Source organism: Ixodes scapularis, unplaced genomic scaffold (assembly GCF_016920785.2).
Source record: "Ixodes scapularis isolate PalLabHiFi unplaced genomic scaffold, ASM1692078v2 PGA_scaffold11__112_contigs__length_91849675, whole genome shotgun sequence".
NCBI lineage: Eukaryota > Metazoa > Arthropoda > Arachnida > Ixodida > Ixodidae > Ixodes > Ixodes scapularis.
In genome coordinates, this window is record NW_024609837.1 from 32,379,888 (window position 1) to 32,405,183 (window position 25,296).

Consider the following 25,296-nt stretch of genomic DNA (forward strand, 5'->3'; position numbering starts at 1 on the left):
TCATGCCGCAGTTATGCAAACGTCATAGGTTGTCGTGGACACCAAAACGTGGTGAAGAGTGCGGCGCAGACGACAATTGCGCCTGGCTCACGCCCTTCCCCAATCCCGCCCGTCGTTGCGTAGAGGATCACGTGACATCTCGTACCATGTGATAGTCACGTTCTTGGCGGTCCGAGACCAATGTTGCCGGACGGAGCCAAAGTTTCGGTTTCGAATTCTGCTCGTGTTTAAAATTAGATTAAAAAATAATATATATATATATATTAAACTTGAGGAAGAAAACGAGAACTTCCTCAAGTTTACTATCCATACCAACCCGCTCGTTCTATCCATACATATATATATATATATCCCAATTTTCGCGAAGCAAATGACGTAGTGCCTTTTACTAGGGCTTTTTATTGCGAAATCACTCATTATCCCAAAATCTTCGGAATTAAGCGGAGTGCAAACTGATTATACATCAGATCACACGGTTCACGCGAGTTTGCTTCTTTTTTATGGACGCATCAAACGTGGCTAAGGACAGTTTTCGTATGACCGATGTGTCAAGACATTCACACAATTGCAAGGAATGACCACGTCTCATATAGCGTCTGCAAACTGTCGCTTGCATGGTGTATTTCAAGTGTGACCGCCACTTTAGGTAAATTATATGCCTCTATTTGTAGCTCCACGAAAGGTGAAGCGAATGCAGCTTCTTTGATCATACGGCACTGAGATAGGGGCTATCTCAGTGCCGTATGACGCAGTGGAAGTGAAGCCCCTTATATGGGGACGCCGAAGTAATGCGCCATGTCCCGAACTATGCGAGTTTAATTGGGAAAATGGTTTATTTGGGAGTTTCGGGGTTATTTAGTTATTATTTTTTGCGCAGTTTCTGAATTTACGATCTAGACAAGAAAAGGTGAGCGACCGCTTGCACATCCGAGATAAAACGAAATAGATGGAGAAGTTAGCGAGGTATAGAGATAAGCTCATTGAGCTAGAAGGGAATGATTCACATGAATGAGGCCGCTTTTGATTTGTTCCGGTTGTCTTCGCTTCGCTGTATCGAAATGCAACGTGTTTCTTAAGTCGATCCACCGCGCTTCGTGATGTAAATTGACGCCACTTTTTTTAAAGGCTGCCGCGACAATTGAGTTTCGGAAGGGAATGAGGGCGCACTAAAGAAATTTTAGTCCCGTTTTAGGGACGAGCGAAAAATATGAATTCATTTTACTGCGAGGCAAAGCTGGGTTAGCTATACATCCTCACGCGCAAAGGAGGAAATTAGTGAAGCCTCACTGAATTATTCCGAGGAGGCATTATTTTACGGGAAAGGAAAGTGGTTTTCAACGGATGACGATTCCGTATCTTGGGATATAACGAGAAGTACCGACACAAGCACCCTACGCACTTACAAAGATTCCGGGGTTTGTGCGATGCGACACGAGCGCTGCTTATATTACAGCAAGTGATTCTACATTTTTTTATGCTGTTAAACATCTTACACTTTTGGAATTGTTTTTTGGAGAATATATGAAATAATTGAGTTTGTCTGAGCGAAAGTTGTAATACCGTGAGCATCATAAAAGTAAGATGCTCACAGTTTTACACCCTTTGCCCATGTAATTAAAGTAAGGCTTAGAAAAGCTGACCAATGCGGTGCTGTTTGCCCACCTACATATTAACATTATATTTATGCCAAAACGTTTATGAAGCACGCACACGAAACAGTACTGCATGGACTGGTAAGACTGAGAAATTACAGTAAGATAAAAAAAAATATCCCTAGCGCGCGCGATAGTACCTGATCAAAAACGTCACAATCTCCGCCGCCTAAGGATGCACCCCTACCGTGTTTCGACCCGAACCTTGTCTTAACTTCATTTTTTTTTTTTTAGATTAGACAGTTAGATACTTTTGACATGCTAGCATTTAAACAAAAACACTATGTGCTTAAATATGTACGACTCTATTTTTCAAACCGGCCTTAGTCACGCACCATTTATAAGAAGGACGGAGAAACCAAGCAAAAATGAGGTCACCCTTTTACATACAAATGGCGCTGGGCCGCTCCTCTGCCTTCCGCAGTTTTTTATTTTTTTATTTTTTACATAACTTCGTTTTGTGACTTTAAGATATACCTAATTGCTCATTTTTCGTGCCTCCTGGCGCTTTTTTCACCACAGCGTCGCCTTTTTTTTTCCTCGCTCACGGAGCAGAACCAAACGCCTTGGCGCTGTCTTCTGAATTCCGGAACCGCTTCCGCGTCCCCACTAATCCCTTTTGTCGGCCGACTTAAAATTAATGGGAAACGTCTTTTCCCGAGGAGATCACATGACCCAGATTCCAGGATCACCTCCTGCGTTTTATTTATTTCGCTCATCTCGCTCCAACCTTGCTCCAGAAAGTAAAGCGCCGTTTGTACAAGCCATCTGCCACTTCAGCTAACCTTTTTTTCTCGTGGGTTTGACAACAATAACCAATTGATGTAGATGACCATGCGGGTTGAAATGGTACATGCACTTGTGTGTTAAAACATGTCGCAAGAAGCGGTTTTTGTAATGACTGATTTTCAGCGAGTAGAGTACGTATGTGAGAGCGGAGGAACATACAAGATAATTTTAACCCCAAGAGAGCCTTTTGTAGTTATAAAGATAGCTTTCTTTTTATTATAGTTTAATTATAGCAATCTTAAAACTAGCACTACAAAACCTCCGTTGTAATACAATTAAAAAGCACATTGTCTACCCTGCACAGAACGTCACAAAATACGTTTTAGAAGAGGATTGTTGTAACTTAATTTTTTTCTACTCAATGCTTCCCGTAAATACTTAAACAAACAAACAAAAAAAGACAGATTAACATATTTAGGAACGCTCAAGAAAATCGCTTTTCCACTGCTGAAGAAAATAGAAGCAACATATCGCGCCTCGTTCTGTTTTATGTACCTGTCAAAAAAAGGATCGTTTTCTTTTCCGTACATGACCGTAATTGATTCCTGAGCACCATTTCCGCAATGACAATGGTATTTTTCGAACCTTCACGCAGCTTCATTTTTTAAGAAAACAATGATATACACGGAAAAAAAAAATGCCTGAACGCCCATTTACCGACAAGACAGTACGCGACCGGGAAGACAAAGAGGCAACAAAACAACCGACATCTACATAAAAAACTCAGCCGACAAACTTAACGTATAATGAAAGACAAATGCACAAAGAGCAGTCAAATTCCCAAGAGATAAAGCAAAATTTTTCACCGTTTTTTCGTCATTATACACTTTGTCATTTGACCAGTCTGAATGCCTGACTGTTTGCATTTGTACTTCCTTAGTCACGTTCCTCCTATTTTCCTTCTCTCTTCTGCTTTTTTTCCTTCTTACCCAATAAACGTTTTCTGTGAACTGATACGCTGTAACATGGTGTGACATTCGGTGGGTATTTCCTTTGTGCTTGCAAAAACTTAGTCTTCCCTGTTTGTTTGTTTTTTTTTTCGGGGGGGGGGGGGGGGGGGGTCGGCATTTCTGGCATTTTTGGTTTTCATGGAAGAGGTGAACATCATATTTATTTGATGATGTTCCTTCTTGTTTTATTCCACAAATTAGTATCGGAAAATATAAAACAAATAATACGCCTCCCCTCCCCCCCTCATCCTCCTATTTTTTTATTCCCTTGTTAGTTTGGCGCGTGTTTTTCCCTTGTTTTATTCCCGATTCTGGCTCCCTGCACATTCTCCATTTTGTTCATTCTCATATCCTGCCTCGCATACCATTTTTTCCTATCATCACACCCCACGTGAGATCTACCTAAAAAAAAACAAGAAAAAAAAAACACTTAGTACTTTTCCCCGTTGTTTTTCTTTGCGTTACCTCTTCCGTCCTCACATCCTACGCTGTTTAACAGATTCCCAGTATTGTTTATCCTTCTTTAAGAAGAAACGCCTTTTAACTTTATCACATCTTTCTAATTTTAGGCTCCCTCCCCTCTCCCCATTGTCTCAAATATTCTTCTCCCCATTCTTTTTCTCGCTAGCTTTTATATTAAAGCTACCTTCCACGTTTGTCTTGCCTTCCTCACGCTCTTTTCCTACCTATTTTTCCATTCCATCTGCTTTGTTCCCCACACTTGACGTTCCCCAATTACTTGTCATTTTCTTCCTTGTACACCACTTGTTTATACTAACATGCCCTATGTGGCAACAAAGAATTATAAAAAAAACACTGGTTCGTCCACGAAAAAAATGAAAGGGAACAAGAAGGCTTCTACTAGAAATGGAACATTGAAAACACACCAGGAAGAAAGGAGGTATGGCGACGCTCTGAATAGGTGGGACGCGACAAAAAGAAAGCCACGAACTGAAACACAATTTCTTTATTTATTCTTTAAGAAAAAAAAAGTGAAACGAGGACAAGAAGTGAAGCGAGAAGGCTGCGCAGTGGTTCGCTTCTTCCGGGGACGTGAGACGCCTACAAAAGTAACCTGGACATCTGCTTCGCCCAAGGTTCCTGTTTCAGATTTCCATTTCCAGCATCGCCATTCTGCTCCTTCTGTCGCCCAGTCCCTTTAGCCCTCCTCCTTACTGCTTCCTTTTGCCCCATGCCTTTTTTGTATGTTTATCACGCAGACCCGGCCTATCAGTATCTCTTCTTGTCACCCTTCGTGTTCATCCGCTGTCGCCTGATGTGCTTCCGAAGAAATAGGAATCTACATACAGTCGCAAGGCTTTCTGCTACTCCAGTTGAAAATAAAATGTCCAAGATTTCCTTTTCGTTTTTCTCCCGCTGTTTTCATTGGTTCCAGTGGTGGCCGTTGTTTAATTACAAGATTACACTCCAAGCTTAGGCTTTTTGCTATGATTCATGGGTGCAATCCTTCCAAAGGTCAGTATATAAAGTCTCAAACTTAAAGACCATTCCTCTTAGGGCTCTGTGGGTGGCGCCAATTTGTTCCACTGCAGCGCCATCCACATACATCCGTGTAGTTTAATGTAATCATAGGGGTAAGAGAGGGAAAGAGCATTTGCTGCTCTCATCTTTTGAGCAGTTCCGTTGCGCTCTGTGCCGGAACTTTTTGAAACCCAGAGACTCATTTGCCTTTTTCCTCTCACCCCAGTAAAATGGTCTATACTTCTTGAAAACGTAAATTCTCCTGTCTTTTTCGGTATTCGGAAGAGGGAAAAAATTATATGACACTATCAGCATTATCGCTACCTTGGGTCCTCAACGTGTTTTAGGGGTTAGTGAATACAGAGGGGTACGCAGTTGGCCAATACTCGGTTATATCTAAATCGGCAGAAGTGGAAAATATTTTCACGACGTCCGAGTCTGCAGACAAACAAGCAAAAGAAGTAGTATTCGGATTACTCAGATGATATGCGTTTCGTAATAAAATTTGGAGTGCTGTCACTTGAATCCCGGCCGACAATTATTGAATAAAGTATTGTGAATCCAAAACCTATAGCACTACAATATAACGTACTTCAATAAAGCTGGTTACAATCCTTGTGATATATACACTCCAGTTATAAAGCCATTTGTATGAGAAATTTCTTGTGTCCAATAAATTATACAAGATATATAATAACTTAGAACTATATCAGGACTATATAAGATATATAAGAACCATATAAGAAACTTATATGAAAATTCTCACACTGTTCGTAATGGTTCTTATATGTTCTTATATACTTTGTATGATTCATACGAGCTTATTGAACACAAAATTTTCTCATCCAATTTAGATTTTTCAATAGGGCGAACGCTAGCGAGGAAACGAATATTTAACGAGTAGTTCGCAAAGCGAGTACAAGGGTACAGGGTGTCCCCCAAAATATTTTACAGTTTTTTCTTTACAGCAAATAAACTACGCGTCGCCGAAAACTTTTTCTCCGCCCAAATATAGCTGAAAGGCCAAACCAGATGCCAAAGATTCAACGCTCTCCATAGTTTTATTCAAAATTTATAAGTGATTTTTTGAAATCTTCAATGGGAAGATGGCGACTGACGGAGACCTCGAATACCTGGAGCAGAATAGCACCAGTTACCGAAAAAGCAAAAAAATATGCACCATTATCTCATTAAACATTAAACAAAATCACTTATAACTTATAACTAAGTTAAGCTTAGTTAGATACGCTGTCTGTCCTCGCTACTTTCTCTTCCACTGTAAAAATGTGTCCTCCTTCTCCAGTCTCGCGATCCATATCACCATGGTAAACTTCCACCAGCTCGCATGTGCAGTCACCATAACTTCGTTGAAAATATATTAATAGAGGATACACAGGAGAAGAAATAAGGATGCTGGCGTAAAACTTACGTGTTTTTTTACACCTCTTTGGATGAAGCAATATCACGATAGGAAAAATTATCCAGCGAAAAGCACCGATGAAATCTGCGTACTTTACATTGGCCATTCGCCAAGTGATTTGATCCTTTGCTGCATAGAGACACGTAAGTGGCACTGACACATCTATTATCGAGCCACGAAATCATTCCAGCCTCAATCGTGTTTCCTATTAGCGAGTCGCCATTCCGTGCCAATGCAGTACATTCTGTATGACATGACTTAATCCTCTACAGTGAATGCTTTGAGTGCGTTGAAAGTGACAGGTTTCTTTTTTCTGCCACTTGACGCTAACAGCGAAGAAGCGTGGAATCTGAACACGTGCGAACTCGAACTCCTTAGTACATAAACATGACGATAACATGACGGTCAAATAAGGAGATAAAATACGTGAACAAATAACGAGCGTTATGTTATACGAAAACGCATCGCGTCCCAAAATAAACTTTGAACCGCCACCCGCGCTCCCGGGCTGAGTAAGCAAGAAGGGCGGAGAGGGGGAGGGAACGTGTGAACCCCCAAAAAATATTTATTTTTATTGTTTTAAGTTTTCGATTCTATTATTGGGCTGCTAGTGTAACGAGTTATGCGTAAGTAATATTATTGAAATAATTTAGGGGTTGAAGTTATTTATTGCAATATAAGATCTGCAGAAGAGGTCCGCGCTTAGAAATAAGGGCTGCTGTGCTTGTGGGCCTTATCCTTTAAATCTTCGCTCGGTGGCAGGTGATAAAAACAATCGAGCGAGCTGTTTACTCCACATTATATATTATCATGTTTTCAATTAACTGCATGTCTTGTTTGGTTGTTAGGCTCGCTTTCTGCGCAGTGTCCCACGCGGTAGTTTTAGAAACAAAAGTAAGATTTTATTGAACAGAGTTTTTTTTTTTTACTGCACTAATTCAGATTGGCGTTGTAACAACCTATAACGCGAGTTATTTAAGAAACTTTAATGACATGTTTAATGTTAATCGACGGAAGATATATTGGACCTCGTGTTATTTTTAGCAATATGGAATGCACTTTGTAGGTGTTATTATATAAACGAATACTTTAGAAAAAAAAATCTCCTTAGTAAAACAAGTTTCCCAAGGGGTGAAATGGTAGAACGAGTGGCAGGTCACAGAAACAGCGCTCATTTCAAATGTAAACCCTGAAACATTTAAAAATTAAAAACGATTTGTAATCCGAGAACATCTCTCCTACTGGATGTTAGAACTACCCGACAGCTTTGATGTCATAACTAAAGTCGCTAAAATGTTACACATTGCCAACACTCGAGTTTCTTGTGATTTTCAGGCGCTATCAAGGTGTTTATACGTCCGATCAGATAATTTCAATTTAGTTTTCGCGGAAATACTTTCACGTTAAAAAAAAAAACAATAACAACTCTTTCTTTTTTTTTCGTCATTTCGTCGTTTCGTCAATTAAGAACAAAGTGCTGTGCTCATTACTGGGTCTCGTCGAAACGTATTTGTTTTAAAATTAACAGTAACGTGAGAGTAGCTGGTGAATCTTGAGCTTGCTGTGATGTGAAGCGCAAAGCGATTACACAGACCCAGATCATGTTGCTGATGTCGCTCATTTTATGTTCATCCCTAAATTCTTAATGTTGGCCCAGCTACAGCATGAAAGCATACTTTGTTTTATACTAATAAGAGCTCAAAGGCAAACCTGCTAACTCAGTCATCATTTGCGGACCGCTATCTGCCCCAAGTGGCAAACAGGCTTAAACACTGGCGAAAAAAAATAAAAAAAATATCTAAATAGAGTCAATCGTTGTTTTCAAGAAAAGTAACAGAAATACATTTTTCGTTCACATTCGCCAAAAGAAAAAACGCCACGACCTTCTTACCAAAAATATAAGTAACTATTAACAATATTACCAGTTATGCCTTACATACATGTATGAAAAAAAAATTTACAACGCAAGGGAAAGATCGACACTACAGCACAGAAGGCCTCCCGAGCTGCTACTTTCGAATGGGGAAAACAAGCCATTTTGGCACGCGGAGTTTTGAACTAAAAAATACCGCCCCCCCCCCCCCAAAGAAAAAAAAAAGAAAAAAAAAAGAGGAAGAAGAGTTTGATATGCGAATGTTATACTGATGTAAAGACGAATTTCAACTAATGGGGTATCTTGAAATGAGGTAAGAAATAAATGAGGTACTGAATGTAAAAATACTCTATGAAACTAGCAACACGACTAAGAAATGCCCCCCATGACAACCAAAAGTAAAAAAAAAGAGAAAAGATCAAATTTCTTCTATGCCTAACCGTGCACCGTAAATACCTGGCCGACGTTTTCAATCTCCCCCCAAAAGCGAAACCATAAATCCCGAACGGCAGTTTCAATTTCGCTGCCCTTTCCAGATGGCGCTAGAGGACGACATGTTCAAAGAACCGGGCCTCAAACCCCGTTTCTCTCCTGTGCTCTATGGCGATTTCATTACAAAAAAAAAAAAAAAAAAAAAAAAAATATATATATATATATAAAAAAATCATAGCGTAAGTTTAAAAAAAACATCTAAAGCGCCAAAGAATGACCAATATTCCAAAGCATTTTGCAAGGACCTCCGCTTTCGGCATAAACGTTTCGTTTTCGAATTTTTATTTTCGAGTTCCTGCCTGTTCATAATCTCAGTAAAAACACACATGCGCACTCACGCACTCAGGCACACATGCACACGGATACGCGCACGCACATGCACACACGCACGCGCGCTTGTAGGCCCTCTCAAAACACGTACGCACACGCACGCATGCGCCCACGCAAGCACACACACAAACACGCACATAAGCGCGCGCACGCACGCGAGTACATACACACTCGCACACAACAGGAGACGACTCATCTGTTTAAGGTAACCGAAAAGCAACCCGAGTGCAAACTGATACTGCTGATTTCCGATCAAAAAAAGGAAAGCAAGTGTGTGATTTAGAAAGCACGCGTGGAAGGAAAAATCAGATTACGATTGTTTCTGCGTGTACGAGGACTCTCTGCTTGAAATCGCCGTAAGGATTCTGTAGACTGAAGCGTGACATGAGACACGGGACGAGAGCTCATTATACTCCGACTAATGAAATACACTCAGAGGAATGGCCGCCACGCAGGAAACGTCCGAAATGACAGCCTGTACTGAAATGCACATCTCTTTTTATTTTGGTTTTCGTTGAGCCTTTGGTTTGCGCGAGTCCTTCGGAACTCCCGATTTTCTCGAAACCATTCCGCCATTACGGGTCACTGACTCCGCTTGACAGCGAACTAGAATATCAGCATGAAAAGAATCAAAAGAGCAAAGGATAATGTAAAAATAAATGCAATAAGGATGAGTACATAAAAGATGAACAAATTATCCGTCGTGCGTTCGTCCTCATGCGTTTTGTTTTTCACGTTTTACTCGAAACTCCTTTACTGGTTTGCTATTGTGTCTGTTCCACGTTTTGTTTATTTAGCGTTTTTTATATATCAAAGACTGATGTTTAAACTATTTTGCTGGTGTCATATATATTTTAGAAAGAAAACAAATAGGGTCATAACGCGCCGTTAAACAATTACAATATGTGGGTGAAAATAATATATTAAGATTAAAACTGACGCCACCCCGACTATTTTCCTGGAGCTTTTCTGCTGGTTTAAGGATTGTCTGTCACTAGATTTTCGCATAATTTTAGTTTACGCCCAAATTTAAGCAGCACAATCTTGGTTTTAAGTGTGTAAATATTGTTTCATTTTGCGTATTTCCACCTTCAATACTCAAATTAACACTAACGTGGGACACTTTAACGCAGACGCGCCGCAACAGTGAATCATTGCAACCTTGGAGTAATATCTACCGCCTTATATACTGAACTTTAATAGTTTTCACAATTTCTAGAATTGTTTCATAAAAGTTACTTGTGACACAGTGCAAAACAGCATTTCTTGTTTAACTATTTGCCTTAACACAACGTGTTCGCGCCGCATTAAAAAGAAAAAAAAAACCTTCTCTAACGAATTTGTTTTTATAGATCTTTGTTTTATTACGGTATTGGAGCCGGTGGCGTTTAAAGCAACTGAAACTATACAACCACCGCATGGTTACCTGAATAAGAAAACTTCACAAACTGCGCGGCAAACAGTCAGTTCACTCAGTAGCTGTGAGAAGCAAACGCTAGTCAAACATTCGGGCGCCTTTATAGTCCTCTGTTTGTGATTGATCGGTTGCGAGCGACTTCTTTAATTTGTTCTCCGGTGGACTTATCAGAGTTGTCATCGCTACTTTCTTGTTGCTGTCGTGATATTTTCTGAAAACGCATACAACAGAATCGTCTAAACGAGCCTAGCTTCATGCGTTGCGAGCAAACTCTATGACAAGAACATGTAACCATAGCCTCCTATATACTGACAAAGCCTGGCAGATCGCCCTGAGAAGCGGCCGCCGAAATGGAAAAGGTGGAGCGGCAGACAACGGATGAGAGTAGAGCCACGTGACTGGCGCCCCGCTGCGGCGAGGCGCCGAAACACGTTTCTCGAGCGAACAAGCGCGTTTCGGGTCCTCGCCACTGCGAAAGCCCTGCGCTAACGTCCAGGTTTCCCGACAAATGTCTCTGATGCTCTGTGCTACAAGATCCTCGCGCTCCGACTCTGCGAAGGGGACTCTCTGGCTCCGTCGTCGAACTACCAGGCTTAGTGAGTATAGAGGAGGCTATGATGGGGGGGGGTGACGCTAGACCGCGCGAGGCGGTTCTGAGCAGCTGCTATTTAGCTCTCAAGCATTTGCGGAACTAATGACACAACCGCGGGAGCGTTTTTCGACGCCACAAGCCTGTGGCGTCAAAGCAGTTGTCTTCTGTAGAGTGCTTGCACGAGGCAATGATGCAACACTGCTTCGGGCCCGATATTTCGGCATGCATTTTCCGGGGTCCATATGGGTGACCATTCGTACGTTTTTATTCTACTTACGCGAAGTGTTTCTACGCCCGGAAGCAATGTTTTTGAAATTGCTCAACTGCTCTTTTTTTTTTTATTCACAATCCGCTGCATTAGTTAAGACAGACGAAAGCATAAAGTAGCTTTGATTGGTGTTTTATATCTAGACGTACCGGTCTTTATTCATACTTAAGAAAAGCCGCGCTCGAGAATTCGACACTTCGATGGGAAACAGGGCACTTGGCAGACGCCGCAAAATGACTCCGAAGAAAAGAGAAAAGTAAACTTGAACTTAAGCGTCCCAAATACGTTCTAGACTGTGCTTCGTGGCTTCTCTTGTTTACTGAGTCGTCTGCTTGCTTCTGCGTCTAACTAAAACTAGGTTAACACCAAAAACGACGCTGTCAAACAATTTTTTGTGTGCATTCGAATAGAAAAAATGGCAGAAGGTGTCACCGGTAGTGCTTATTGACGTTAGATGTAATTTTTTTTAAACAGGCTGCGTGGTAGCGCGTTTGGAAGAAACATGAGGTACAATAACCTTATATTCTAAAGACTGAATGTTCTAGCAAACGAAAGCCAAAGCATGACAAGAGCCCGTATCGGTTAGAACTGACCCAGGTGAAGTAAATAGGTCGTTAGCCCTAGCCTTTCAACTTCCTATTTGTCTAGACCTCTGCCATCATTTCTTCAACTAAAAGGAAGGCGCATTGCACACAAATGTGGTTCCTCAAATGTAAAAATTACACAGCCCTAGCAACGACGAAAAAAGTCCGCTAAAAAAAAGAAACGTGAGAAAAAAATAACAAACCCAAGACAAACAAGCATTAACGGCGTATAACAAATTGCTGCGTATTTTGCAAAGTATACAATAATCCAACAAAAAAACGCTCCAGGGCGAAAATAATAATACAAAAAAAAAAAGATAGAAAGAAGAGAGAGCGTCCTGCGCAAAAGGAAATGCCCAAATTCGGGCAGAAAATAGGCCCTCGTACGTTTTCCGCTAGAATCGTCCTGTAATTTGCTTCTTTCGGAAATGAAAAAGTGGTTTTAGGACACATAGTACGAGTTCCCAGAGAACTGATCTTGCTTCCGCTTTCTTTGCTTGCCTTTTTGTAAGTGAAAGAAAACATTTTTGCTCTTAAAACAAGGTAGAACACTGTATATCCGCTTGGAGATTAATATTTTTTAATTCTTAAGCCAACGAAGTTTAAATTCATCCCTTATTAGGACCACAATATAGATTGTCGGACGAAGCTCAAGAAGTTAAATGACGATGGAGGACTCAGATACATATTAAAAATATGTTGCTATGTGGTTTAAACCAACTCGTCGAAAGCCAATCTGTCGCAGGGCAACTCGTCGAATAGGTCGATTCGTAATAGGGTAACTCATCGTAGAGCCCTTCTCGTCACTACTTTTTTTTATTGCATTTCATCTATTTATACGTATCGGTTTTGCTCCTTTCGATGTGCAATGTTTTAGACAGTGGATTCAACGGCGGTCTAATGGATCTGGCTTGGGGGGGGGGGGGGGGGGGGGGGAGTATTTTAGTTTGGTGTTTATGTGTGTGTGTGTGGTGGGGGCGGGGAGTGCAACGAGCTGTCATATCACGAACTAAATTTACGTAATGCACGCAGGTAACTGCCATTTCACCAAGAACGAGGCTTTTCTTTTGAGGAGTTGCCCTTTCTGTAAACTGACCCTTAACGAGTTTGACTATTCGACCATTCGGCTTCTGCTAAGTTGGCCTTCAACGAATTGGCTTTCGACATTGTCTGGATCCCGATGCGGAGATTTATGCTCTGTTTATTACTTTTTTTATATTCTCTGAAACTTTAGTTTATTTTCCCCCTTGTATTGCTTAAGCAACGTTGCAGCATACGTATAATTTGTAAAGGAAAACAGGAAGCTACGGGATTGACACCAAGAGGAGAATAGATTCACCACACAACGAAGCATAAGAAGATTCTCCTCTCATATTTGACGAGCAATACACAGATGAATATCGGAATATTGCTACCGTTATCACCGTTTGAGGAGATATATATATCCGCTTCAAGTGCAAATCGTGCGCGGACAAAGAAGACCATCCACCTTTTTTTGCTGCTTACATTCTAAAACAAGACCTCCACTGCCGGTCTATTAGCATAAAACAGCGCACCCACTGTTCGTCATAGAAGTACACCACCTTCAAGACGCCGGATGGCACTCGCCTAATGGGTTGGAGTGACAAATGAGGATTTGCCTCAAGCTTCACCACCGTGCGCATACACATTCACCAGGGAAGATTATCAACTTCGGCCACATTATATGCGATAACTTTTTTCTGTTTACCTTTTTGCCTTACGTTCTTACTTTCGGACAAATATCATGCATCGAGTTTGATTGGACAGCACCAAATGGACCCTTCCACAAATAAAGCGCCCTCCAGTGGCTGAAATACCAGTCCAAATGATTTGTATGCTGATGGCGGTCACTATTAAATGCCTATGAATCAACGGCAGACGTACGAAAGCTACAGTATTCTTCGCTATACAGATATTTTCTTTGGTTCAGTTTCCATGGTGCGAAGAAGCCACCACTCTGTGCAAAGTGGTTATGTTGAGTAAGGCTTTTGATCAAATTCCTCACATTTTATTGTCACGAGCTCTCTGAAGCATGCCGAAGCCGAGCATTCAATGGATTCATATGACCCCTAAAATGCGTAGCTCATATCAACTTATACGTCTCGCCACGGTGACATACAAACAAAAATACAGGAAACTGACTTTTGGAGGGTTGGGGCTCCGCATCGGTGCCTGTCTTTTAAATTTGTTTTTCCTTCACCCGATTTATCAGGAAGGCCGCCATCATGAGCATGTACAGACGATATACATTCAGGTGATGGTAGATATCGAAGTGGTTTAGACTGAACTTCAAAAAAGGCTCTGTTCACGTGACTTCCTGAGACATGTGACAATAGCGAAAAAATTCACGCGATATTTCGTACCCCGGTTTTCGAACTTCTTTTTTCTTCTTTCATCTTCGAAGCATCATCGGCGTTACCTAAGGAACCATAAATACGCAGTCGTACTGATCATATACGTCTTACAAAAGACATAATGGTCGCTGCAAACACGTGTGCCAGAATTATGGGCGGCGTGCTTCAAGTAAGTTCGAAAGCTGTTCGCTTACGCTTCGAAATTATCTACAGACTGGTTTTGTATGACCGATGTGACAAGGTCATACAAGGAAGAAAATCACGCCTCGGACACTCGGCTCCTTCAATTTACCAGCACCTCCTGCACCGGTGCAGAAAAGTGTAGTGCAGTGTGCATCCGGTATGTGTATTGACATACGACTGGAAGTACATCGCCTTACACTTTTCTGCACCGGTGCAGGAGGTGCTGGTGAATCCAACTAGCTCAGTGTTTGCAGACTGCCTTTTGTGTGATGCACATGCGGTGTGACTGAGGCTTAAACAAAATCGAGTTCGCATTAAGAAAGAAACAACTATAAAAAAGGAAGGAATTGCGTTGGACTATAAGATTACTACATGACCCGATGTCACAAATGCGGAGTGGTCGATGACCGTCACGGCCATACTGTCCTCCCCTTAGATTTCCCAGTACGGCGGTAGCAAACCTCTCTCCACCCCCTTTTTCGTTTGTTTTCGTTTCTGCGCTGTGTCTTACGCTCCGCCCTAATGTTCACCCGCGGAAGCGTGTGCTAGATTGAGAGCCAAAGCAAAAACCAAACGGCTAGAATGGGGAAAATCAAACTTGCGAGCCGGATGTCCGGGCATTTGTTTAGAAATGCCCCTGCGTATCCTACTATATATATATTTTTTTTTTTCTGCCAAAAAACCTAAATTTGTTTTGCTGGTGTTGTGTCAGTTTTGGTGTTGTATTGTTCACTTGTGCCTCGCTGTAATCGTTTGAGAAATGATTCTGCTGCCGTGACACTACAATTTTTGAGACAAAAAAAAACATTCGCCTGTCCGTCTTTTTTTGTGTTCTTTTGAGAGTTTTTCAGTTTTACGATGTATATCGAGTATGTGTTTCGTTCGTTTTCGTTTCTTAGCTTTATGTGCGTAATTTATTGCTCCTTTGAACCTCAGCAGATTTTCTCGTTCTTTGAACTGCCGCCACTGGGGACCGTGAGCAAACAAAATGCATGTTGGGCTGACTGCGATCTATGGAGCAAAAGGAGACTATTTTTGCGCAACTGTTGCTCGTCGCGGGGAGTCAGTGAAATGCAACGGCTTGTGAAAGGGGAATATGTCTCGTTTCACATCACACCACTTTGCTCCGTCTTTCGTCAAGCTCGGCAGCCGACACGAAAGGGCTCTCAGTTTTCCCGAAGGAACAGTTTTGAAACTCTGTCCCCTCAGACCATAACAAAGATAAACGTATACCTGGAGAAAGGAAGACAATATAACGGAGAGGACAACAAAAAATGTACCGTCGCGGTCTGTTTTTTTTTTCTGTTTTTGTTTTTACGTGTTTCTGTGTTTACAATAGGTTGTTTCTTAAACTGCTCCCCTGCGGAATTTTGCTTCATAAAAATATATTTATGTCCTTTTTTATTGTTGTTAGATGACGTTGTATCGCGAAAAGCTGTATGTTTAATATTTTATATCTCAACTAAGAGGTGGCGAAATATTAAAAATTCTTTAAGAACGGCAGCCCTCCATTTTTTATGTCCTAACCAGATATTCATCCGCACACTGGTTTGCGAGCTTTCTCCCGTGTCCACACCGTTCATATATATGGTTCAAATCATTGCTTATCGCGATCATCCTGCTCATCGCCTTCCTCTAGTATGTCATTCTGAGCTCGTTTGCGTTCAGCAAGCCACCGGGGAGCCAGCTTGCAAACCACTGAGCAGACAACGAAACAGACTAGAATAGACCGTTCAAACAAAAAAGGGCTCCTGACCGGTTTCATTTTCAGCGTGCGTATGGCGCGTGATTTTCTCGCTTTCCGAAGTGACGAACATGGACGTGCTGGGATGCGGAAATCGCAAGCTGGGCTGAGCACTTGCAAATATTGAAATGATGTATTGGGCAGGAGATCGAACTATTGGGCAGGAGATTGAACTATAAGGGGCGCTTTATCGAGTTTGTTGTCCCCGCAGCCCAGTGTTTACTAACACAGCATAACAAAGAAATTTAACCTCGCCTAGCACGTTATGGGCACGTACGCTTCGCTCTGACCAGTGCTTCAGTCGCACGAGGAGTGGCCTTGGAATCGTGGGTTTGTCGCATCAAAAACAAGCAAGAAAATGTGGGTTGTTGTCCCCACTGCTGAAGCGTACCGTTACAGGCGTGGCTGTTCGATCTCCTCCTCAATACAGGGCGCTTTATCGAGCTTGTTGTCCCCACAGCACGGGGTTTACTAACACGGCACAATAAACAAACTGAACCTCGCACCACGGTCTGGGCACGAGTGCTTCGCTCTGACCAGTGCTTTAGTCGCACGAAGAGTGGCCCTACAAATCGTCATCTTCAATTTCTCGAATCAAGAAGAAACAAGAAAATACGGTTTGCTTTCCCCACATCTGAAGCTTAGCGTTGGAGGCACGACAGTTTCATCTCCTCCCCAGCTGGACATACGAACGGCACGGCCGCCGTTTCTGCTTTATATTGAAGCTTTCACCCTTTCTGGGTAGAACGCTAAAAGGGTTAAACATAAAACTTATCTGAAAACGACATACGCGCGCCCAATTACAGCTGGTACGTTTAGAGTTTGAATTTTACAAGGTGTGCCAAATGTGCTGGCCTTTACAAACTCACGTAGGTAGTAGTGCTTCAACGCGCCCCTTAACGTAATAGCCAGACCACAGTGTGAGACGATGTCTCTAGTCTTAAAGCATTTCCATCACGTCGCGCATGAGCTTTTTTGTAGGGGCGAAATGAACAAAGCAATATTTTTTTAAAGCGCAAAAATTTTTTTTAGCGAAACCACCAATACCAAAATTGTGCAGGTCCGTTAGTTAGCTCGTTCATTTTCCCCTCTAACTTTATCAGGAATTTAACGTCAAAGTGATCTTACGTAGTGTGGCCTTAAGACTAATTAAGCTTTCCCGCCAAATTCAGAGCAGAAATTGATGCCGAGTTACCTAATGTTACTTGATTTATACATCAATATAGTTTCCTTGCTACATTTAGCGGAAAATTTGACTGCACGGTATTCATACGTCAATCGTTTTCCGCGGTAAATTTAAAGGGACATACAAAGGCACGTTAACTACGCACCGAGTCTATTTTTCCGCTAAATTCAGCAAGAAAATTGATAATATCGCAGGTTGTTTCTCACTTCCCCGAAAAAGATGCTCAACGTACTACAAAAAAAAAAAAAAAAAGATTGCTTTTTATAAATAAAATTACATAGAATATTTTTATGCGCTAATTGTTTCCGTTGAATTGTTATTGTTCGAGCTATTAGACTGCGCGTTACAGACGTTTCTTCGGCCTCACGGGAGCGTCCGCAAGTTTAACCCCAAGAAGATTTGACGTGCATTGGAACTGTCACTAAATTTTTACTTGGGAGTTAAAGGGGCGATGCAAAGATTTTCGTATTTTGCGCAAATATTGCTTAGAACGGATCCATGACGTTAATGACATATGAAACACGTGTTAATTTTTCACCACACACAATCGAAGTCGCAAAAAAAAAAAATAAAGAAAAACGAGCAGAGTTCACCCCCTCAACTCGCAGCAAGAACAAGCGGCCGCGTGATCTGGAGTCGATTATATGCCGCCAATGTTGATCATAGCCATGCGCTGGGGTTGGCAAGGCACAGGACACGCGCTGAGTTCCAGACATTGTTATGGTTCGGCTGTTGTCGTCATCGTAGCGATTGGACACAGGACACTACCCGAATTCGTCTCGAGCTAGTAATTATAACGAGCCCAAATCGAGTGTCCACGCCATGCTCGGGTCCAATCTATGAGCAGCATTCAAATATCGTCACTGGGCGGTACTGCAACCGCCCAGCTACGTCATCAGGTTTCGCGAAGCAGAGATTGAATGAAAACACTCGGTTTTGTCCTCGACATTACAGCGCAACAAAGGAGTTTCTTGGTCAATGGCGTTGCGTGCGAGTATCCTTGAGTCCCACTAGTGCCAGTAAGCTCGTGTAAAGTGAAAAACATTCCAATTGAATGTCGTTGCACCGCCCCTTTAAGATCGAAGCACGGGCGCACGGCCGAGCTGACCATCTTTTACACGAAGCCATTCCTTGCCCTCCCGCGGCACATTCCAGAAAAGCCCGGGGACAGCCGAGTGGAGTCAGAGTTCGGCGAAAGTTCGGGGTTCACTGGGAGGACCAACGTATTGCTCACAACGAACCACAAAACGGCAGTTAAGCGATATCCCGGAGCTACCGCAATGCTGACTGCTAGAGGCGAACATCTCGCTCGTCGAAACCATATATACATATATATATATATATAATAACCATATATATATATATATATATATATATATATATATATATATATATATATATATATATATATATATAATTATACACAGGCTGTGGGGCGTTTTGAAAAGTGAACGATTCATCGAACTGGCCGACCGACCGGAACAGGCTACTAAACGGGCTAGATAATACGAAATATTTGTTGTTTTCATTTTCTTTTAATGTCTTGTGCCTAAACGTTCAATACATAGTTCACAACAAAAAGTCGGAGAGCTACAGAGTAACATAAAGCGATGACTGCTGTACATTTCCTTTTGTGTCATTCATTCATATTTTGCATTTGTTTTTCTTTTTTTTTACGTTCAAGCTTGCTGGGTATACTTATTTCACCTCAGTGATGACCCGAAATAGCCCGAAGACCACCGAAAGATGCGACTATTAAGTGACGTTTTTTTTCCCCTTTATATTGAGGTTTTGAGAAAAGTGCGATGTAGGTCTACTACACCGTATATTCCCGCGTGAGAAAAAATGATCTTCTGGAAGCCAAGCAGTAAACCATAACATGTCTCCGTGGGCGGCGTTGAAACGCTCACCAGAAAAATGTTCACCAACGCGAGATAAATGGCCAAAGCAATGTGCTAGACAGTATGTACTATAAGTGCTAGATGAAAAAAATAGAGAAAGAAATTGCAGACCTCGTGAATTATTGAGTGCCTCGTGGTTCTGGAGGGGAGCGTCTTTGCGTTCATTTTAACAAGCGGTTCTGGAGGTTAGCGTGTATAATCCCGGACGACGCAAAAGCCAACGAAATTCCCCTTCTTCCAAACAAGTGTTATTCGTCCCAGATGCAGGGAAACAGTAAAGTGCACGAAAGAAAAAGATGAAAGAAAGGTAATTTCTCACATTGAACAAATTAAAAGACCTATTGTCTTTTTTTTTATATTCCACAAGAACTGCCGTTTTGTTATTGCTATTTGATTTATCTATGCTTCGGCGGGAAATGATTATACGGTAAGAGACGGCGCATATTTCTCTTCTAGATAACTGCAAATAAAAACTAAAATAAACCGGAAGGTAAAAGTTGCCGCTAGGGCCTATGCTTGTAGGGGGCCGCCTGACGTGATTGATCTCACCGAACATTCCGGCCGGCGGGGTTGAAACAAAACCTTACCCTCGGCTATTTTCTCTCTCTCTCTCGTGTCTTGTTTTACGGAAGAGACCTAAGCCTAATCGGGGCACGACCTTTTCTCCCGTTTACTATCCCATTTTCTTGTTTTCTGTAGTAAAGAAATAACCAAAAATATGGTTGCATTCGCGTAGAATTGATAGATTCCCGGAAAATGCGAAAAATGTGGATGTGCCGCTACAGCTTTCTAAGCTCCTGGAATTGATGGTTCATGGTGCCGTACTGCGCGCAGAGCGCGCCTTGTGTAGAAAATAGGCTGGCCAGTTTTCTTTTTGTCGGGGGGGGGGGGGGGGGGGCGGGGGGGGGCCGGGGGGGGGGGGGGTTAATGCGGAGGTGTTTTTTTATGCTAAAGTTGAGGCTTGGGCGAGTTGGTACGTACTTCGGAATTGATTTTTTTTTTTTTATCTTAGCTGCGAACGGTGACAGAGGCTACTGGCACCACACGCACACAAATACAAAGTAACATCAATATCACGGCCCATTCTTTGAGATGTGTTGGGTAAATTGAAGATAGCAACGGCATAAAATATTTAAAAAATACCGTTACCTTGCAAGTTTAGCACAGCTCGATTGTACTAATTGTCGGGTGGTGTTGGTAGAGCTCGAGCCTATGGTCAGTTGGAGTATAACCTGAAGAACAGCCATATTTTTCACCGACAAAAAGAAAATCAACTTTTTAGCGACAAGAAGCAATCCTTGTCAGTAAAGCTTGCTTTACGAACCTCTTAATTTGTGTCTACAGAGTGACTTTAAATCGTAAATATTACATGAATAGTCTACATACATCTGGTTTTACCTCAACCTCGTCAAATCCGTTTGTTAATGACAACAATGATAGAATAGTTACAACTTTTTTTATTTATTTATTATCTTTAGTTGTATACCTAGGTTGCCTCCGCTAGCTAATAAGACAAAAAAAAATAGATAAGTTTACCACATATTTATGCCAATCTAAAACCAAATCTGCAGGCTCGCAATAAGTCAACCCATTGATGTGGCTCATATACTCATGGTTGTAAAATTTAATTGAACAATTTTTATACATTGTACCTTTCTATTTTCCTTGCTTTTATTTGCTGATAATATGGTGCCTTTTCTTTTTTTAACCTATTAATTATTTTGACTGCGGTTTTATTTTTTAGTAAAGCCGCAGGTCTAACATATAATGTGGTTCATCTCTTGCCTACTTGTCTATACTTGCGTCAACTAACTTCTGAAATAAAGGCCAAGCTATGGGGTACATGTAAGCTAGCACACCTTGAACAGCAATCAAAGTAGTATACGCTCGTTCTTTCTTTCTTACGAGAAGTCATAAAACCTCGTCTCCGATTTAGATGAACAAAATCTAGCAGATTGTTTGATGGAATTATGTTCTGACTAGTAGCCAACATAGCCCAGTTACGTGCTTCAACTGTATATATTGTGGTTATAGATGTAAAAGAAAGCTCCCCGACGTGTCTCACTAGCTTCCTCATCTCTATTTTAGTTGCTATTTTGTTAAAGTGAGCAGTCGATCCACTATACTCTGGAGCGCGCAAAAAATTTATATATACAACTTTCCAAAGTAACCTCAGTGCCTTCCAGTCAGTATCTTCTCTCTTACTGTGTGTTTTTGCTGTTTCAGCGCCAATGTTATGGACGAGTGATATCAAGTCCCAACGGTCCCACAGTCTCAGTCCCAAAGATACGTCCACCATTAATGCCACTAGGGCTTTTCACGCCCTGGAGCACGAACCTCTTCATACTTAGCTTTGTCTCAACTGATTGAAAGGATGACTAACTGATGGAAGGTGTTCCAAGCGCATCGAGATACAGTGTGCATCCAGGGTCTTCTCAGGGTAAGATGTGTGCTACCCAGGTTTGGCGGGTCAACACGCAAGCAACCCAGACTCCTTCTCTTGACTTCCTCGAAACCCATGACTTCACCCAAAGTTGTTCACAGGCATTCAGCGGAATCTGACATAAAGGAATTTCACCTGAAATTTGTACGCTTATATTTATGAGCTTTAAAAAGCTCATTGCCCGGAAGCACAAGTCCTCCTTTGCAAAGCATACCTACAAAAGGAATTATATAAACAAAGGGGGAATGTAAGCGTTTGGTCGGATGAAATCATATTTCACGGCAAAATTTTCTCTCTACGACGTGCACTAACGTCCGAAAAAAAAAAAAAAACTGCAAGAATCTGAGATACTCGTCTTTACCAGCGAAGAAACCGAGAATCCCGTTATTGATAAACGAATTCCACGTTAGAGAACCTATGGGGAGGGGATGAAAAGGGACAGAAGGGAAAGGTTTTAATCTAAGCAGGAGTTAATATTTCGTACTCTACAAGATGGATTCTAATCAAACATAAAATTGAAAATTCCATATTCCTTTCTTCCGCTTCCGTGCATTCCCATTCTTCAAATTAAAATGCTTTGCTTTCTCAGGTGAGTTCTAAAACTTAAGACATGGTACTTTTTCTTACATTTTACCATAAAAAGAAATCTATTTTGCAATAAATTGGTATATTACTGTATATTGACGTTCGATTGAAACTCAACTCACAAGACGCAAGCGAGTGCATAGCGAGGTGAAAGCTACAGGAATTGGACAGTCTTTTTCTCCTAAACTTTCAGTGGTACTTGCAATCATGGGCTTCCGACAACCGAGAAAAGGGATATTGTAAATAAAGGTGATGACACGAAATATAAAAAAATAGATAAACAATAATGAGGAATAGTCTGGAAAGAGTTTATGGTTATTTAGGATATGCGCGAAGAAGCAATCACGTGACAATCCCGTTTTATGAGAATATATAAAAATCCAAATTGCCGAAAGATTTCGTTACTGCTGTTGTTTATTCACTATCAAATAGAGTTAACGAAGTAATCAATGTTTTTTTATATTAAAGAGTGACGAAGTATGCTAACTTATTAATCGAATCCCGGATCTGAATACCATTAATATTTACATAAACAATTTGCGCATAAAGTAAAGTTCGATCATTATTCTCGCACAAATTATTTATTTATTTACAACATTTTGGTAGCATCCGACTTGGTATTTCTCGCTTTGCTCCATCTTCACACTTGCGTAACAATGAAAAGTTGGAAGAGAATTTTATTAACATAATTAGTGAAGCTGATGTAAAACCGGGCATTCGTCGTCGATATTCATGCTTCACAACGTTCGTCCGCAGAGGCCGGCACCGCAGCAGGCACACTACTGGATGCTTACAATTTCGACCGCATGATGGCGACACGGTTCAACCTCAAAGCAAAAAGAGCACCAGCCGCGTTACCAGAAGTTTGTTGGTTCATTTTCAAAATCGACGCTGTCGTTTTTTTTTTTCGACGTTGCTTTTTTAACTAGTTTATCTAGGATTGTAGTTATCAATAAAAAGGTCTCGCTATTGGCGCTGCAGGATGGCGTCCATTACATTGCATGCTTTGTCTAGGTGGCGGAAGCCGCCGCCTGATTAAATGGGTCCAGCCGTATTATATCCACTCGTTCGTTTGGCTAGAGTAAATAAATGCCAAAATATGAGTATCGCTTCTTTTTTTTTTCTTTTTTTTTGCTTTTGCTGTTAAGTTTTTTATTGGCGGAGACGCGTTTACACGCTCGAAATACTTCAAAGCGCTTGCTGCACGCTTACGCTCGTACTTCATAGGTAGCGGATTGCCACCGGCGCACCAATTGCCAACGTTGTCCGAAGTCACTCTCCGCACGCCGCTGCCTCTCCTACAAGAACAAGGGTTGCTTCCTGCAATACTCAAAGAATCTAAATGGGATCGCAATACTCTGCTCCTATAGGATGAAGCAAACAGTTATACTTTTTTTCTGTCTGTTTTTGTCATTGAAGATGCAGTGTTTGGATTGCGTGGTATTACCGTCAACCACTTTTGGACACACCCCTATATCAACGCCGGCAGGGCGGAAAAGAAGGAATGAATAAAGCAGGGGTACTATACATCATTTCACGTTAACCCCAGACGCAGCCGACACATTGAGCTGATGGGATCAATTTGACAGCTTCAAAAGCGCACCTTCAAGGTGTTTCCTCATGTTTACATACGTGTTCTATCATCGCTTAACCAATCACATACAAAAGAGACGCAGAGACATCTGCTTTTGACGCTGCTTGACTGGTTTTATTAGCTCGCAGCATTGGCTGCCTCTGGACTTCGCGTGCTTAGCCCGGTCGCGCAACTATCCTCCACCAAAAACAGCAGTTTTTAAGGAGTGGAATGCACGATGCGGCAACGTTGTGGGAGCTCTTGGCGAGCACCCGTCCAACAAAAACGTACTCAGTTGTGGCCGCCAGCCTTAAAAGAAGGTAAAAGTCTGGAATATTCGCCGCAGCCTTCAATACCAAAATGCTCTCACGCGCCGCCTACCTGTGCTAAGCAGTGGTAGAGACGCTGCCGTGGCGGCCACCGTCGATTGTGGCGCGCTCTGCGTTGCTGTCGCCTGGACCCGCCTCACTTCAAACCCGACCAGGAAACACAGCAAAAGCCGCCGAAGGATGGGCCGCCCAGGCATCGTCTTATCCAAACATGTCGCGCTGACGCGCCGTTCACGAAAGAACACCACAAACACACCGTCACAACGACGAGGCGCCGGAACTCCAACACCGGCCACGATAGTCACACACCGATTCTACACACCCAAACACAAGCACTGTACTAAGCAAGTCGATGGCTCTGTCACAATCACACAGGGGTCGTATGTCACCAGCGTGAGGCGGTGACTTATCCAGGTGCGGAGTTTTTACTGGGAGACATCAAGATCGAATGCGTTCTCATCGAAGGCTGCTGTTTCTTGATGATGGTCAGTTGTTCTTGCTGAGAATTTGCTCGAGAAATCCGACGGGGCAACGTGAGTCAGCGAAATTTTTCGAATGCGCAAGGCACGGGCGAGCACGCCGGTCGGCCGCGAATAACTCCGAAAGTAGGAGCGGTCCTCGATGCTTTCGGAGCAGGCGGAGAGTCTCGTGCGCCGCATCCTTTTGCCCCCTCGCTCGTTCGTCCTCCGCGATCCGTTCACTGGCCGTGCACGAGAGATGAACGTCAACGGGCGGCTTTTCGGCCACCGACGACCGCGCAAGTCCCTTCCTTTGCCTCCTCGTCCCCAAACTGCGATCGATGTTGCGTCGAACGTGCGCGAGGCGGCGCCCCGTATCGCGGTTCTGGAGAGGAGGGGAACGTTACGTCACGTGTGACGTAGTAGGCGACGTCATGTTCCCGGCGGAATCATCCGCGAGGACCGAGCAGGCGAAGCTAGGCAAGGCTTTTTCTGTCAGCGCTAACCGCTGGCTATCCTTAGCCGTACTTATGGTAGTCAAACTCGAAGTAGGGCCATGGTATACATGGCCTTATTTTGCTTCATGCGACATTTCCAGATCAGGCGAAAATACCTTCCCTGAGATACTGGCTTTTTGAGGCATGCGATTTGGTTGCTTGGTTTGGATATA

General features: G+C 42.3%; 1 protein-coding gene across 1 annotated transcript in view; it reads right to left on the bottom strand.

Moving 5' to 3' along the window:
• Positions 1–24,969, bottom strand: part of LOC8043489 (Down syndrome cell adhesion molecule homolog) — a 235,181-nt gene extending 210,212 nt beyond the window's left edge. Inside the window, exon 1 of the mRNA XM_029973141.4 lies at positions 24,221–24,969. Coding sequence (XP_029829001.3) covers positions 24,221–24,365 — 145 coding nt within the window. The 5' untranslated portion in view covers positions 24,366–24,969. The remainder of the gene's footprint in view (positions 1–24,220) is intronic.
• Between the last annotated feature and the right edge of the window lie 327 nt (positions 24,970–25,296).